The sequence below is a fragment of the Cannabis sativa genome, chromosome 4, assembly GCF_029168945.1.
Source record: "Cannabis sativa cultivar Pink pepper isolate KNU-18-1 chromosome 4, ASM2916894v1, whole genome shotgun sequence".
Taxonomy (NCBI): Eukaryota; Viridiplantae; Streptophyta; class Magnoliopsida; order Rosales; family Cannabaceae; genus Cannabis; species Cannabis sativa.
Genome location: NC_083604.1, coordinates 46178719 through 46197436, shown reverse-complemented (window position 1 = coordinate 46197436; position 18718 = coordinate 46178719). Strand labels below are relative to the sequence as shown.

General features: G+C 35.3%; 2 protein-coding genes and 1 non-coding gene across 3 annotated transcripts; 1 reads left to right on the top strand and 2 right to left on the bottom strand.

Moving 5' to 3' along the window:
* Positions 1–3147: 3147 nt before the first annotated feature.
* Positions 3148–5714, bottom strand: LOC115715185 (uncharacterized). Its single transcript, XM_030644015.2, has 6 exons — positions 5554–5714; positions 5414–5468; positions 5087–5137; positions 4038–4129; positions 3877–3954; positions 3148–3537 (listed from the first exon to the last, which is right to left on the bottom strand). The coding sequence occupies exons 1-6, from the start codon at positions 5607–5609 to the stop codon at positions 3387–3389; spliced, it is 483 nt and encodes a 160-aa protein (XP_030499875.1). The 5' UTR covers positions 5610–5714; the 3' UTR covers positions 3148–3386.
* A 7949-nt stretch (positions 5715–13663) lies between these two features.
* Positions 13664–14020, bottom strand: LOC133036957 (uncharacterized). Its single transcript, XM_061113741.1, has one exon. The coding sequence runs from the start codon at positions 14018–14020 to the stop codon at positions 13664–13666; it is 357 nt and encodes a 118-aa protein (XP_060969724.1).
* Positions 14021–18194: 4174 nt separating this feature from the next.
* Positions 18195–18301, top strand: LOC133037545 (small nucleolar RNA R71). Its single transcript, XR_009687633.1, has one exon. It is a non-coding gene; the product is annotated as a small nucleolar RNA R71 (small nucleolar RNA).
* Positions 18302–18718: the final 417 nt, after the last annotated feature.

Sequence of the window (18718 nt, the reverse complement as noted above, 5' to 3'; positions counted from 1 at the left end):
TTTGACTAAATGTCTCTATGATTTATGTTCATGAATAATATGGAGAAAAAAATGGAGTAAATCAGAATGTCGGTGGTATTTTACTGTCTTTTAATTACTTATGTTTGTAATCATAATATTCTCATTATATATGGTAATACAAGAAAAGTTCGTAATATATATTATGAGATTATTTTTATTTATTTATTTATTTATTTATTTATTTTGAAAAGGCATATTATGAGATTCAATACACCTAAATGACTACCAAACATGTCTACAAATGGTAAAAAAAAATAGTCTCGATTGTTTCTGTTCCATTTGTTTTTATTCTCCATTTTATTCCTCCTTATTAATAAGTAATCCTGTATACATATATATTTATAGATATTAGGGTGACTATTCAATGGTTACATTTTTATTGTAACCATATAGTTACATTTTTCTTTGACCTGTAATAGCAGGTTACTAATAGGTAGACTTTCTTTTTTTAGAATTAATTAATTATAATTAACTATTTTTTTAAAATAATTAATTAAATAGTAGACATTCCTTTTTTAGAATTAATTAATTATAATTAACTATTTTCTTAAAATAATTAATTAAATATTCAACAATATCTCTTTTAACAATTAATATTTATATTTAAATCCTTACTTGAATTATTTTAATAATTAAGCCATTTAATTATAATACTTACAATAAAATTTATTTTTTTTACAAAAATTAAACTTCTTTTGACACAAATTAAAATGCTCTTCTTATAATAAATTTTCAAATAATTAATTATTTTTAAATGATATTTAATTATTTTGTTACAATTATATGAACTAAGTATGAGGCCTCAAGCTAATCAATCGATAACAAGTGCAGCCATTTTTTTTCTAAAAAATCTTTCAACTTATTTCATTTTTTACTTTTTAAATATTTAAATAAAAAAATTAAATAATTAAGTGTAATAATTTAAAATTAAGATTACAAGTATAATAAAATTTAAATTATGAAATTATATGTGTATAATTTTAAATTATAAACAGTTTTGCTATAAAATTTTAAATAATTTAAGTATAAAAAAATAAATTGCTAAAAGATCCTTCTTATATAGTAATAAATTAATAATTATAATTAATTTAATTTTAAAATATAATTAATCTTAATTAAAGTTTATAAGGAAATAAATAATTAGGTTACTTTCAAATTACAAGTTATTTATTATTTATTTTTATTTAATTTCCAAATTAATCACAACCATTTAATAGTAATCCAATGGCTTAAAAAAATGTAACCATGATGGTTACAATAAAAATGTAACCATTAAAACCTATTCCCTCTCTTATATATTATTATCGCTATTAGTCAAATTAAATATTGGGTCTCATATAATTTAATGTAATAAATTTTAGAGAGTATCGCTAGTCAATCACAAGACAATATGTCTAGAATTGCTAGAACCACTGATAGCCAATAGCAATGCTCTAACAACAATATAATCAAGAGTGGCTCCTCTCCTCAAAGAGAAGTAATTACAAAAACACGAGTTACAAAAATGTAACTATCTTACCGGAAAAAAAAAAATTGCTACAATCAACCTTTTATTATTATTTCTTAGTCAATTTTTGTGCCTAAAAATACATGCTGAAATATTTATTTTTAAATTTTTTCTCACGGCAATGTTCGTTATAGTCATAACATTATTCGTACAAATTTTTAAAAAAATTTAAATATTGAAAATAGGTTTGAAGTTATTTAAACTAAAATATTAGAAATTATGTTTTTGGTATTATAAATTATTTCAAAAATTTCAAAAATTTATTGAAATATTGTAATTATAGTAAATATCACTATGAAAAAAAATTCAAAAAAAAAATATTTGGATATAATTTTAAGCGCAAAAGTTAAATAAAAATCTGTAATAAGCACTCTAAAAAAAATGTAACAATCTTTCTTTCATTTTAATATCACAATCCAATATTACAAGATGATTTGACCAATTTCCTACTTTTAATGCTTATTTATTTGTGATCAAATTAAAGTACCTCAAAAGGGTGGTGGGGAATTATGTTGAACATACCTATCAAACAAAAAGGTGTAATCTCATTAGAAAGGCTAAGAGAGCCTAAGAAAGCTTTATTATCACAGATATAATCATGACCTACCAAGCTTAAACTTCAAAGCATCCCCAACAAAAAGAATGTTGGATAAGTCTAAAAAAGACACGTGGCAATTAGATAACTTCATTGCAGACTTATTTGTTGTGATATAAAACAGATGATAAGGGGGACTCATACAAATAGCTTTGATGGAAACCTTGCACCCATCGCCAAGTATCACCTCGTTACTCCATCTTTCATGCAACTTTTTTAATAGTAAGTTTGTATTTTCATATCTTCCATACTTTGTTTCCATGTGTATGTATATGTATATTTTGTGCATATCCACGTACAATAATTATGGTTTATAATATTAAAGTATCGTAGTTGAGCTGTAATGAATAAAAATACAAGATTGGGAATGATATACTGAGAGACTAGTATTTGTATTGTATTCGAAGCAAAGTAACCGAAAGACAATACTTTTGACTTGAGGGTTTTGTATCAGCGTAACCTTTCCATGTCTGTCATGAATCATAGTGAAGCAACCCAAGTATAATACAAAGTAGAATATAGCTTCTATTTCTAGGACCACTTAAGATAAGTGAGTTAAACAGCCATTTGTCGAATAAATGAAGGGTCCAATTGGGTATGAAGTTATAACATAGAGAAGTACCACAGGTTATGACATTTTAGGTAAGAATATGGAGAGAGTTGGTAAGTTTGGTCTATTGGTGAGGACCAATATGAAAGGTGATACATCTCAACACACCTAGTAATATGTGAGGGCATTTTGGACAGTGACAGCGTCCACAATAATACTCTTTAAAGCAAATACTGTGTTGAGGAGATTTGTCTAAGAAACACCAAAACCAGAATCACACAGCAAGGACCACATGATTGAGCAACGCATGCTTGATCTCCATTTTGGGGTGATACAATGGTTACATATAATCTCAACAGGATTTGACAGTCCCTGCAGTGGACCATATTTAGGTTGGTAGAGAACAGCCTCAAGTTCCCTTCTATTTGGTATCATGTTTTTTACAATTGCTTCTATTGATAAATGAGGAATTGGTTTAATCTAGGAATGAAAAGTGTTACTTTAGCACTGTTGAACCTTTACATGTTTTCCTTTTCAACCACAAAGCTACAAAACGACATCCAAATTATCTGTGATTTTTTCAATGTTTATTAAACATTAGGAAATGGATGACAATATGCATGTATGCAAAATTTCACTGTAGATCCAAGAAATTGAATCTGTGCTACGTAAAGAAATTATGACAAATGAACTCCTAAAACAAAGCAAAAATATCAATCCTCATTTCCAGAGCTTTTCTCTTCTTTGGGGGGTGCATACTGTCTGCAAAGCTTGGACCTTGTCCAAGGATCCATGGGAGCTCTCTGGGGTGGTTGTGGTGTTGCTGGTTTAGATTGTCTGAGTTCATTCTCTCTATCGATAAACCTACACAAGCAAATGAATATGATAATTAAAAGGCAAGCCAACCTCTCTCTTGCATCAATCAAAAACATAACTTAACAAATGGCCACATCAATCGATAAATAGAAATTCAAAAGATGTCATATGAACATTCATTTTGGTAAGGTTTACATTCCAAAAGGAGAGTGCACTACATAGTTAAAGGCATAAGAAATTGAAATTCTCACAAGATCACAAGTAGTTAAACTGCCCAGGTGGACAGTTATACACACTTACACTTGCGGAACAAAAGTAAGCCATTGAGAACAAATATATATACATACAATTATACACATATATACACTTGCGGAACTATGCTCTTACTCAATATAAGCCATTGGGGCAGCATCACCAACACGTATACGTGTTCGAAGCATTCTTGTGTATCCACCGGCTCTATCCCTGTAGCATAACAATTACAGTGTAAGTAATAATTGTTATTATGATAAAGTGGGATACAACTGCTGTGTGAGTCTGAGATTTACTTATATCGATAAGCCAGTTCTGTAAATAGCTTGTGAATGACATCATCTCCTCGCACAAAAGCAGCAGCTCGTCTAGCAGCACATAGAGAGCCCTGTCATGGTCCAAATGAAAAAAATATATGTACATTTAGAAACTTCAATACATACATGTTAATATAGACATCAATGAAAAAATAAAACTCTATGCTCAAAAAAGCGTACTGTCACATTTTCAAATTCACACAGAAATCACATCCTTAAAGTTGGACTGCGGAACAATGCTAAACTAGAATTTCTTTTCCTCTTTGACTGTTCGTGCTTTGTTTTCCTAGATGACAGTATCAGTATATTCTACGACACGCCCCTCTTCCAAATTTTACTACTTCCATAGATTGAAACCCTTAATTCCACCACTTTTCACCTTTAAATGAATATAAAAATAACATAAAAAACCCCTTTTTTGCATTTTTTTTTTCTGAACACACATGCAACATTTGATCTAGTGAAAAAAACACATACCATAAATATAATCTGTAAATCCCACTACGTTTTATACGGAAACAAGAGCAAGGTGTAACAACAATGATAACTTAGCCAGAGGCCAGTAAGAAACTCAAGCAAACACATGGTACTTCGGAAAGAAAGGAATTTGCATCCCTTTGAAAGTTCATTGCTCCATTCAACTACTAGAGCTACTTACTATTGCAATCCTAGTTTCTCCTCAAAACTCATTTCTCATCCACACTTCCAGGAACCTACATCCATCTTCCACTCCCTCACTTCAGTTTCAACATCCAGAACATCTGCTCAACCAAATTTTAATTTGTAAACCAAAAATACTTTTGCAAATCAAGTGAGGTTCTAATGCAGAATTGCAATAAAATTAGTGGATCTTTCTGCTAAGGCTGATTCACTAAGAAAACTCTCAAAGTTCAATAACTTTACAATGATTTACTTTTTACCAGGAGGGAACATGGAAGCAAGTATATATTAAGTTCAAAAGCATAAATGAATTTGAGCATACTATAAATTTAGTGGCTGAAAGCCTAGAATAGTTAGCTATGTCGCACCTCCTTTCCAAGTTGAACCATATTATCAGCTAGACGCCGAACCTCTTTAGCCTGCAAATGGGTATAGAAAACAGATGAGTCCGAATTCAACCCTTAATAAACTCAATTCCTGGGTAAATAAATGATCAACAAGTTCAAGTGTTACAACATTTCAATGACATCAAAAGAAGCATAAAAAGATCAGTTCAACTTAACTGAGATCACTTCTTCCCAGAAAGAAAAACAAATTCAAAAGAGACTGTATTTAAATAAAATCACCTTGTACAAATCTAAAAACCCAAGGAAACCCCAGATTAGATTAAGCAGGGTAATTAAATAAAAGGTTACCTTGGCAACAGTGGTTTCAATGCGCTCATGCTTAACCAGCTGCGAAACCATGGTCCTAAACAATGCAAAAGAAGAGATTATTAGAATGCGCAAATAAATGAGCTGCACAAGAATTTAAATTGAAATGGAAACCAAAATACCTGAGCATGGACATCCGATGGCCCGTAGGCCGACCTAGTTTCCTGAACTTCGTCATTCTCACAAAGTAGAATGAGAAAGAGAGAGAGTGGAGGAGGAGAGAGAAAGAGAAGAACTGATAAACCCTAAGCTAAATTCTTCACTCTCTTTGGGTTTTGGAATTTGGGCTTCAATCCCGTATGGCCGATGGGATTCAAGAACCCAACTGTTGGGCTTCAATTCATGGACTTGGGCTTAAGGAAATGTAAAAATTACTTAAGGGAAAATTTTAAGAGTTTATTATGGCATAAATAAATAAAGCTAAGTGGTTATCGGTTTTTTTTTTTTTTACATTTATATGGGTTTTTTTTATGCCATATTTTTGTAAAAAAAAGTAGAAATTCCATATTTGTTAAACAACAATAAGTTTTGCCAGAAAAGTCGTCGGCACCGGAAAGTCGCCGGAAAGTCATCGGCACCAGAAAAGTCGCCGGGAAAATCACGGTTGCCGAAAAAGTCATTGTGGCCGAAAAATCAACGAAAAATTCAACGTCCCTGGAAAATTCAACGTCGCTAGAAAAGTCACCAAAGTAAATATCTCATATATAACTAAAAATATAACCGGTTATATGAATAAAAACTAATAACTCAAACCGGTTATAATTGAAATATAATCGATTCTGTAACATAATAAATAAATATAAATAACATAAAATAACTCAAACCATTTATAATTAAAATAGAACCGGTTCTACAACAGTGTTATAATGAATAAAAATAAATAACACGAATGAACTCAAATTGGTTATAACTAAAATAGAACCGGTTATATAACATAATGAATACAAACAAGTAACATGCAATAATTCAAACCGATTACAATTAAAAACAAAGAAGAAAACAGTTCCTAAACCACTGAAATATAAATTAAAGACAAAACTAGTTTCACAATAAAATACTTCATAACACATAATACCTCATAAAACCGGTTATAATATTTTTTTAAAAAAAAGGTGGGGATCAAATGTCTCGGATATAATAAAAATATAACTGGTTCTATAACATAATGAATAAAAATAAATAACACAAAATAACTCAAACCGGTTATAATTAAAATATAACCGGTTCTGTAACATAATGAATTAAAATAAATAACACAAAATAATTTAAACCACTTATAATTAAAATAGAATCGGTTCTGTAACAGTGTTATAATGAATAAAAATCAATAACACGAAATAACTCAAAACCGATTATAACTAAAATAGAACCGGTTATATAACACAATGAATACAAACAAGTAACACACAAAAATTTAAACCTATTACAATTAAAAAATAAAGGGGAAATCAGTTCCTAAAACAATAAAACATAAATTAAAAACAAAACTAGTTCTACATTGTAACACATAATACCTCATAAAACTGATTATAATTTTTTTTAAAAGGTGAGGATCAATTTGAAAAAAATACTGAAGCATAAATATGAAAAGAACCAGCTCCGTAACAAAATAAATAACACAAATAATAACACACAATAACTAAAAATATACTATAAAAAAACCGGTTATATTTTAATTATAACCGGTTTGAATTATTGTGTTATTTATTTTTATTCATTATGTTATAGAACCGGTTCTATTTTTATTATATCTGAGACATTTGATCCCCACTTTTCTTTTAAAAAAAATTATAACCGGTTTTTATGAGGTATTATGTGTTATGAAGTATTTTATTGTAAATCTAGTTTTGTCTTTAATTTATATTTCAGTGTTTTAAGAATTGATTTCTTCTTTGTTTTTAATTGTAATCGGCTTGAGTTATTGCGTGTTACTTGTTTGTATTCATTATGTTATATAACCGGTTCTATTTTAGTTATAACTAGTTTGAGTTCTTTCGTGTTATTTATTTTTATTCATTATAACACTGTTATAGAACCGATTTTATTTTAATTAAACTGGTTTGAGTGATTTTATGTTATCTATATTTATTTATTATGTTATAGAACAGGTTATATTTCAATTATAACCGGTTTGAGTTATTAGTTTTTATTCATATAACCGGTTATATTTTTAGTTATATATGAGACATTTACTTTGATGACTTTTCTAGTGACTTTTTCAGCGGCGTTGACTTTTTCGTTGACTTTTCCGGTGGTGTTGACTTTTCCGTTGACTTTCTGACGACTTTTCTGGCGACTTTTCCAGCGAAAGTGATTTTTCGGTAACTTTTCCAATGCCGGTGACTTTTCTGGTGCCGGCAAATTTTTCGGCAAAACTTATTTTTGTTTTACAAATATGGGATTGCTATTTTTTGTTTTACAAAAATATTGTTGGAATTTATTTTACCAGAATCTTAGATCTACTCACAAGTATGTTGTTAAACATCCTAAATATGAACTTTCTAAAACGATAATAAACACATATAAATTTTAGGAAACCTTAGATTGGTTGCAGCGAAATAATATGTCTCCTTCCACTCAGATCTCTAACCCTTGTATCCTTTCTGTCGCAGAGTATCACCAAGATCTGAGTCCGAATGTCCTTCTCTTCAAGTTGGATTCTTCACGATCTTCCAGACTATGATTGAGGTACCACTTGCTGTGTGTGGGCACTACTCTATCACTTAGGGTATTTCCATTGGAAGATGAAAAGAGAGAGAGAGAGGGGTCGGCTATAGAGAGAAAGTGAGTGGCTCAATTTTCTGAAAGGCAATCTCTTGAATTACTGAATAATTCTTATTCTGGTGTGAGCCATCATTTTCTATTTATAGGCAACCACTAGGTTTAGGTTAGTAATTATTTGGCATTAAAGTAATGAAAATATTAATTGGAAAAACCCTCTTCTAGTGGCCGGCCATGGTGTTAATGGGCCCCACTTGGAATTTTGCAGTTTTAACAATTTTCATTTCTATTTTCTCAAAAACGCCAATTTTCTAATTCTAACCATTTAAATGCCAAAACTAATTATTTAATAACTAAAATAGATTATTAAATAATATTGTCATTTAATATAATTATTAATTAGACATATAGAGTCTCTTAATTAATAAACAAACCTAGAATCTCTTTCCTTTACAATTTCGCCCGTGCTTAGTGAAAATTCACAAACTAGACATAGTCTAATTTTAGAATTATCATTGATTGATCAAAAATCAATTAACTGAGTCTTACAAGCAGGATGGTCTCAACTAGAATGGGGCCGATGGGCCTATATTTCTGAGCTTCCAATAAGCTGATCAAGAATTTACCAAGTAAATTCACTAGCTTATTAATTCCTTGTTGCATCCACTCTTGGAACTTAGAATTGCACTCTCAGTCATATAGAACGCTCTATATGTTCCACCATATAGATACGCTATCACATTTAACCATCGTTATAATGTAAATAATCAAAGATCATCTATATAGATGATTTACACAGAGTAGGTGTTACGAAATTTAGAAACACTACGCAAGTATACGCAATCAAGTAGTAAACTTACACAGGTGAGGTCGAACCACAGGGAATTGGATTAACTACTACTAAACTATACCTATAATTCTATTTGGCAAATTGAAAAGAATTTTGATTTAAAAGAATTAAAGAAATTCAGAATACTTATAACACAGTTAGAGTTTAAGCAAGATGAGATGATAGGGAGGAGAATCCTGTTGTTGTTTACCAAGATCGTTAATGCCTAATTGCTATCCTATTCTTGTAGTGAATGATAGATTATAAAGTAACCTAGCTCTTTTCAGATCTTCTAGGTTCTAGATCACATATTATCTAATTAATTCCTTAATTAGACTAACATGAAATCAGCATTAGGTAATAATCTACTCGTCACATAAGTCATGTAAATACTCTCGTTTCACATAGAACATTGATTATCCAAATTTTAGCATTTTCAATTCTCACTTTTCAGATTTCGAATTGAGATCATAAAGCATGCACAAGGTGATCAATCTTAAACATGGAATTAAACACAAATTCAGATAATTTCACAAACAAGAATAAAGGAATGACAATTAAACATTAACTAGGCAAAACATTAAACAACAATCATCATCCTCCCTAAATGGGAAATTTAGTTCAGAAACAAATCCATAACCATTCCTATAACAATATTCAACATAAAGAAATTAAAGAGGAATAAAGAAAGAAACTGTTGGTGGATGAATTTTGGATCTTCACTTGAATCACTATGCTCTTCCTACCGCTCTCTGCTGTGTTTTAGGGTTCCAAATCGCTTTTTTTTTTTTTACTTTCAATCGCAGTTTTCTATTTATAACTAATTTTTAAGGTTCGATGGACAAAAATACCCCTGGGCCGTACGGAATCTCGCCGCGGCCAAGTGTGGTCTCGCCGCGGCCAAATAAGTGCATTTTAAGCACGGTTCTGTAAGTCTTAAATGGTCGCGGCAATGGTGTATCTCGTCGCGGCGACTGTAGCCTCAAAACTGCTTCGTGATCTAGCCGCGGCCAAGCTGTATCTAGCCGCGGCCAGATATGCATCTTTCCTCCAAAAAGTGTTTTTCTTGGCTCAACTTGTCTTTTATTGGACTTTTTCATCCCGAGATCTCTATTGTTCCCAAAGAACCTGAAAACATAGAAAACAAGCGTAATTCTGTCCCAACACAGTGAAAAACGCACATAAAATTGATCCAAAATATAGGCTAAAAATAGCCTAACAAACTCCCCCAAACTGAATCTTTACTCGCCCCCGAGTAAAACTAAGACTCAAACTAAAGACAAACAACACATTAGATAACCAAACTTTCCAACGATTGAACTGCTACCACCACCTGCACAACTCCAAGCCATCATTAACAAGAATTTCAACTCACTAACTCTAAGAACTAATTTGGATGTACAATTTAGAAGTAAGCAATTCATACAAACACAAAACATCGCATTTGACGTTCATAACACAACCATTCTACACTTCCTGACATTCCAATAACACGTCATCAATAAGTTTGGATGACATACCTCTCTCCACTAATGTTGACAAATTTCTCTTTGGAATCAATAGGTCTTTTTCGGTTATCACAACGTGGCTTAGGTACATGGGTAGGTGACAAGTCATTTAAGCTACGTTATACCATAAGCACAATTAACCAAGCAAGCACCCGCATTTATCTTTTTTTCATATATATCCCAAAGACAATAGTAAGAGATTGCATATTCTTTCCCTATGTGCCTACCTCATATTTTTCATAATTAATTTTTTCAAGAAGACATTATCACATATTTTCTTTCTTTTTTTTTTCTTCTTCTATGTTTTTTTTCACTAGAGGCACAACACACAATACTTTATCATATACTTTCTCTTTTCCAATCTCTTACTAATACATTTTATTTCCCCACTTACAACAATTTATTCCCCCCCAAACTTTCTTAAAGGCTCATGGCATAATAAGGTATGTTTAGAGTAAAGAATTAAGGATAATGAATTTAGCTTGGGTAAGTGGTGAGAAATTTTTAGAATAGGTTAAGGCTCAACTTCGGGTATACTAGGGTAAAATTTTCGGGTAGGCTCGAAAGGCTCAATCGATCCAAAGAAAACTTGCCTAAATCATTTTGCACACAAAAATCATCAAGGATTTCACTTCAAGAGAGTATGTCAAACAAATTCTAATTCATGTCAAGTCATTCATTCCACAATCCAAATAGAACACAAGTGATATGCGTCAAAAGCAAATATTTTATATCTACATGAACAACCTTCTAACACAACCACCTTAATTAAAACAGTTGCAAGTCAAGCACACAGTTAAGATTTTAATCCATTGCACAAGTGAATAACAGTGGTTCAATCAATCTTCCAACTTAGCTATCAACACATGACACTAAAAAAACTAACTAACTAAAACAAAAGAAAAAACTGAAATAAACTGAAAAAAATTAAGTCTCTCCCCCCAAACTAAAGATGCACATTGTCCCCAATGTGTGAAAATAAACCAGGATGAGAGAAACTTACCTGAGCCCCTTAGAAGGGGTTTGGCAGAGGTGGCCGATCGTAGGGTTTGAAGCGGGGTGGCATGGCAAAATAGTTATGATCGTCCACACCGACATTCATCCTCGTGACAAGTGTGTTCAATTGGGCCACCTGCTGCTCATGGAAAACACTTCGTTGGGCCATGTAATTCTGCATGTGCATGTTTTGCTGAATCAGATAATTCAGCTGATCGTGAGTGTACTGCATGGCTGGGTCGCGAGGCCCGGTAAGACGTGGTGGTTCAATGTCTTCTGGCTCCTCTTGTTCTCTTGCAGAAGGATCTCTCTGAGCTGGTGGTTGACAATAAGGGTGAGGTGGTTTGAGGCGAAGAACAGTGGCCACGGTAATACTGCGTTGTGGCGCTACCTTTGTATCATAAGAGTACTGTGGTACTCCATGTTTCTCACAAAGATCGGTTATAATTCCAGCAAGCCCAAGTCCAACACCAGAAGACCCCTCAACCATTATATCAAATGTCACTCGAATTATGTCCCCCACATTCAAATTGTAACCTTTCATAATTCCATAAACCCACTTAATCCTGTCAATCTGAGCATTAGAAAAATGTTTGTTCGGGAGCATCCTTGAACTAACAAAGTAAAGCCATGCCTTGGCTACCGGGTTGAGTTCACACCGATACAATTGATATGGTTCTCCAGCAAGCTCATGGAACCTCAGGCCAGGATACCCTAGAGTTTCGGCTATATCCACATAATTCAAACTCCTTTCCCGAAATTGCTTCTTCAAGGGTTGTTGTTCTACAGTGAAGGTTGGTAGCTCATAAAGAGCATGAATTGCAGCTGTGGAAGCAGGCACTCTAACCCCCCTAACTCTCACTTTGTCATCCTCTCTTTCAGGCCAGTTGGCTAAGAATTCTAAAGCTAAGGTTTGGTTGCTACGCTCAGTGACATCCACGAACTTAGTCCACTGCCTATTTAAAATTTGATCTCTACTGGACGCAAATACAGCAGGAATGTTTGCAGTTTGGCTCAGGTTAACAATGTCAATCCCTCTATCTTCAATGAATGCCCTATCTTTCAATTTCAAAAATCGCTCTTGAGCATCCATATTAGTAAACCTCACTCTATCAAGATTAGAGCGACCCCTAGGTGGGTTGGATGATGAAGCTCCCCCTTCTTCACTCACTCTTGACCTTTTAGGACCCATCTCACCCAAATTTTCCTAACTTTCAAGATTTTTAAAAATTTCGGCAGCACTTCCCCTTAAAAATCCACTTCCCGGGAATTAATTCACTCACAATCAAACCCAATCTTACTCACAACAACAATATTGAACAATGTATAGAGCAAAAATCCCAAAAATCCAACAAACAATCCAAAATTCTCCAACAATTCACAAATGTTTCAATAAAAATTGTATAGAGAGTCTTAGAATTATTACCTCAATGAGAATCCACCTTTAATCAACCTTCATTGTAGAAAAACTTGAAGTTCTTGAGAAAGAAGAAGATGAATAGGGGTTTTTGAAAGTTTGGGTGAGGTTTTAGGGATTTGGGATTGATTTTGAGAGGGAATGAGTGATTGATGAGAGGAATAATGGTTTAGAAGGATTTGGGATGAAGATTTATGGTTAGATTTGAAGGAAAACGGTTTTGAACGGGATTTGAAGAAGAAAAATGGTGTGGGAGAGTGATATTCGGTGGGAGGTGAGGGTTGAGAATGAGAGAATTGTATTTTGAAATTATGTGCGAATCGCCCCTTTTAAAATCGTCTGACCGTCCTCGCCGCGGCCAAGAATGCCCAAAATAAAAAGCTTTCTGTAACTCTTAAATGGCCGCGGCGGCATTACATCTGGCCGCGGCCACTGGGTGAAACCCCAAAAAAAACTTTTTTTTTCTATACAGTACATAAATAACAAGTAAACTAAAAATTGTTTTTCCAGTTTTCTAAACAAACTAGAAAGAACAGAAGAAGAAAATAACAACTAAAACATAAAAGAGTTCAACTAAAATTGTAAAGAAAACTTGGGTTGCCTCCCAATTAGCGCTGCCTTTATCGTCGCACAGCTAGACGTTGATCGAGTTCTTCATAGTGGCGCTAGAATCATGGCGGACTTGGCTTGATCAAATTGACCTCCCAAGTAGAGCTTTAACCGCTGCCCGTTAACTTTGAAAGTATTAGGGCCTTCACCTTTCAGTTCACCGCTCCATAAGGAAACACTTTGACCACTGTAAATGGCCCTGACCACCTTAACTTCAATTTACCAGGAAACAACTTCAGCCTTGAATTGAAAAGTAGAACTTGTTGCCCAGGTTGAAACTCTTTCCTGACTAAGTTTCGGTCATGCCACCTTTTAGTTCTTTCCTTGTAGATCTTAGCGTTGTCATAAGCCTCATTCCGAAATTCCTCCAACTCATCCAACTGCAGTAATCTTTTCTGTCCAGCAGCCTTTAGATCCATGTTCAGAGTCTTCATTGCCCAGTACGCCTTGTGTTCTAACTCCACCGGTAGATGACAAGCCTTTCCAAACACCAACTGATATGGTGACATCCCGATTGGCGTCTTGAACGCTGTTCTATAGGCCCACAGTGCGTCATCTAACTTTCTTGACCAATCTTTCCTTGATCTCTGCACCGTTTTCTCCAAAATCATCTTTATTTCCCGGTTAGAAATCTTAGCTTGGCCATTACTTTGCGGATGATAAGGCAGAGCAGTTCTATGACGAACACCATATCTCGAAAGGAGTGCTTCGAACTGTTTGTTGCAGAAGTGACTCCCTTCATCGCTTATGATTGCTCGGGGAGTACCAAACCGAGTGAATATGTTCTTTTGAAGGAACTGAAGAACTGTTTTACCATCATTGGCTGGTGTTGCTGCAGCTTCCACCCATTTTGACACATAATCCACAGCTAATAGGATGTATAGATTGCTAAAAGATGAAGGAAAAGGACCCATGAAGTCTATCTCCCACACATCAAACAATTCTATTTCTAAGATTCCTGTCAAAGGCATTTCATTTTCTCCTTGAGATGTTTCCTGTACGCTGACAACGATCACATGCCTTCACAAAAGTACTAGCATCTTTGAAAAGTGTTGGCCAAAAGAATCCGCTCTACAACACCTTGGCAGCTGTTCTAGTTCCACTGAAGTGTCCCCCACACGGTAGAGCATGACAGTGATTGAGAATAGAGTAGATCTCCTCTTCAGGCACACATCTTCATATTATCTGATCTGCACAGTGCTTGTAGAGGATTGGCTCTTCCCAGTAGTAATGTTTCACCTCAGAAAAGAATTTCTTTAATTGTTGTCGAGAGAACTCAGGAGGAGTTATGTTGGCAGCCAAGAAGTTGACATAATCAGCATACCACGGTACCATTAGACTTTCCCTCACACTAAAGAGTTGTTCATCAGGAAATTGCTCATTTATCTGTACCTCTTTCGTATTCTGACTTTCTTCCAGCTCTAGTCTTGACAAGTGATCTGCTACCAGATTTTCAGTGCCCTTCTTATCTTTTATCTCTAAGTCAAACTCTTGAAGTAGAAGTACCCACCGAATCAGTCTCAGCTTTGCATCCTTCTTGATCATAAGGTATTTGATCGCTGAATGATCTGTGTAGACAATAACCTTATTCCCAATCAGGTAGGGTCGGAACTTATCACAAGCAAACATAATCGCCATCATCTTTTTCTCCGTTGTGGCATAATTCAATTGAGCATCATTCAGGGTTCTACTAGCATAGTAGATTGTGTGAAAAACCCTGTCAACCCTTTGTCCCAAGACCGCTCCAATTGCATAGTCACTTGCATCACACATCAATTCGAAAGGCAACTCCCGATTCGGTGAAGTAACTATTGGTGCTGAAATCAGTTTCTCTTTAAGAACTTGAAACGCCTTTAAACAGTCATCTCCAAACTCGAAGGGTACACCATTAACAAGTAGGCTGGACAATGGCTTAGAGATCTTTGAGAAGTCTTTAATGAATCGTCGATAGAAACCAGCACGGCCCAAGAAACTCCTTACTCCTTTTACAGAAACTAGAGGTGGCAAATTCTCTATTGTTGAAACTTTAGCCTTATCCACCTTAATTCCTGCTTTTGAAATTTTGTGCCCAAGAACAATTCCTTCTGTTACTATAAAGTGGCACTTCTCCCAGTTTAGCACCAAGTTAGACTTCTCGCACCTAGTAAGCACCTTTTCCAAATTTTCTAAACAATGATCGAAGGAGGAACCAAAGACCAAGAAATCATCCATAAAAATTTCAATAAAAGATTCAATCAAATCTGAAAAGATAGCCATCATACACCTTTGAAAAGTAGCAGGGGCGTTACACAAACCGAATGACATTCTTCTGAAAGCAAAGGTACCGTAGCGACATGTGAAAGTAGTCTTTTCCTGATCTTCAGGTGCTATAGCTATTTGGTGGTATCCAGAGTAGCCATCAAGAAAACAGTAATATTCTTGCCCCGCCAATCTGTCTAGCATTTGATCAAATGAAGGGCAAAGGAAAGTGATCTTTTCGGGTTGCTTTGTTGAGTTTCCTATAATCGATGCAAATCCTCCAACCAGTGACTGTTCTTGTGGGAATCAACTGATTCTTTTCATTCTTGATCACGGTCATTCCACATTTCTTTGAACCACTTGCACCGGGCTAACCCACTTACTATCTGAGATGGAATAGGCCACTCCAGCATCCAACCACTTGACTACTTCTTTTCTGACAACTTCCTTCATGGGTGGATTGAGTCTACGTTGTGCGTCGATTGTCGGTTTGGCATTGTCTTCCATTAGAATTCGGTGCATCACCGTTGAAGGACTGATTCCTTTGACATCACCTAGTGTCCAAGCGATTGCCTTGTTGTGAGCTCGGAGTACCCTCAGCAGTCTATTAGTTTCCACATCAGAAAGAGAGGCTGACACTATAACTGGCAGCTTTTTATTTTCACCCAAAAACTCATACCTCAAGTGACTAGGAAGCACCTTCAATTCAAGTTCTGGAGGCTTTTCAGTAGATCGCATCAGCTCTTTTGGAACTGCTCCCAATTCCTCATAATACCTTCTGTTCAAGGGCCCATAGGAGTCAAGCCATTTCACATAACCCATGACATCTTGTCCTTCTTGCTCCGTCAATTCATCTTCAGTTAAGCTCAGTTCGAGAGGATCATCTAGCAGCTTTTTCTCACTCACAATTTTATCAACCAAATCAATGAAGAAACAGTTATCGCTTGCCTTTGGGTATGTCATAGCCTTTAGCACATTAAAGACCACTTCTTCTCCTTGGACTCTCAGCTTTAATTCACCCTTCTGAACATCAATCAAGGCTTGGCCAGTTGCCAAGAATGGTCTCCAAAGAATGATTGGGACATTGCTATCTTCTTCCATATCCAGAACAATGAAGTCAACTGGAAAGATGAACTTGTCAACTTTAACTAACACATCCTCAATGACTCCTCTAGGATGAGCTAGTGATCGATCTGCCAATTGGAGAGTTACTGTGGTTGGCTTTACTTCTCCCAACTGCAATCTTTTAAACACTGACAGAGGCATTAAGTTAATGCTGGCTCCCAAGTCACATAGTGCATTTATTCCTTCAATTCTCCCAATAGTACAAGGAATAGTGAAACTCCCTGGATCTCTGAGTTTGGGAGGGAGTTTCTTCTGTAGAATGGCGCTGCACTCTTCAGTTAGGGCCACTGTCTCATAATCCTCCATCTTTCTCTTCTTTGACAGAATCTCCTTCATGAACTTCACATAACTTGGCATCTGCTCTAAAGCTTCAGCAAAGGGAATGTTAATGTGTAGTCTTTTGAAAACCTCTAGGAATTTGGTGAACTGCTTGTCTAGACTTGTCTTTCTGAGTCTCTGAGGATAGGGTATTTTCACATGGTGATCAATGCTGATTGGTGGAGACTGTTGTGGTTGTGCTGGGCTATCAGTAGCCTTCTCTGCTGTTGGTGTTGGGGTTGGCAATGGTTGAACTTTTATCTCCTCATCTACATCAACTGGTTGTGTCAATTCAGGCCCATCATACTTCTTACCGCTCCTCAGGGTAATTGCCTTGCAGTTTTCTTTGGGATTAACTTCAGTTGTGCTAGGCAAATTTCCTTGAGAGCGGGTTGCTACTTGAGTTGCTAGCTGGCCCATCTGAGTCTGCAGGTCTTTAATTGAAGATCTAGTTTCAGTCATGAATTGTAGCAGTAAATCTGTTTGCAAATTAGAATTTCCACCAAAGGCTTGTTGCTGATTAAACTGTTGGTTCTGTGTCTGGTTCTGATTTCGTTGCTGATAGAACCCACTGTTTCTTCGGTTACCACCTTGGTTGAACCCATAATTGTTGTTGTTATTTTGTGAAAAATTTCCAATGGCTTTTGCTTCATCCATTGGCAAATCATCCACATCTGCTTGACAATCTGAAAAGTGATGATTTCCTCCACATATCTCACAAACAACTTGGGCTTGTTTAGCTTGCCCTGCAATTAGCTTTGTTAATGCCTCAACCTGAGCTGTCAACTTTGTGATGGCATCAACCTCTAACACACCAGCTACCTTCTTAGTTTGACTCCTTTCGCCTGTCACCGCCGATTGTTTAGAGCCATCTCCTGCAATAGATCGTAAGCCTCATTAGCACTCTTTCTCATAAAGGCTCCACCAACTGCTGCATCTATCAGGGTTCTAGTGTTACCAACCAACCCGTTGTAGAAATTGTGGACCAGCATCCACTTTTCTATACCATGATGAGGGCATTTTCTGATCAGATCTTTAAACCTCTCCCAAGCCTCATGGAGAGATTCATTATCTTGTTGGGAGAAGTTGTTGATTTCTCCTCGCAGCTTTACAGACTTTGCTGGAGGGAAGAACTTTGACAAGAATTTTGTTGCCAGATCATTCCAGGTGGCAATAGAGTTGGGTGGCAAGGAGTTTAACCAACTCTTGGCTCATTCTCTGAGCGAGAATGGGAATAGTCTCAGTCAAATGGCATCATCACTAACTCTATTAACTTTAAAAGTTTCACAAAGTTCCATGAAGTTTGAGAGATGCAGATTAGGATCTTCAGAAGGGAGGCCACCAAACTGAACTGAAGACTGCACCATTTGAAGTATGGCAGGTTTGATCTCGAAGTTATTTTCATCCACTGCCGGTGGCCTGATACATGACTGCACTCCCGTCAGAGTAGGGAGAATGTAATCTCTCAAGCTACGGCCATTAGCTTGATCTTCAACGGCACCACCATTATTACCGTTATTACCTCC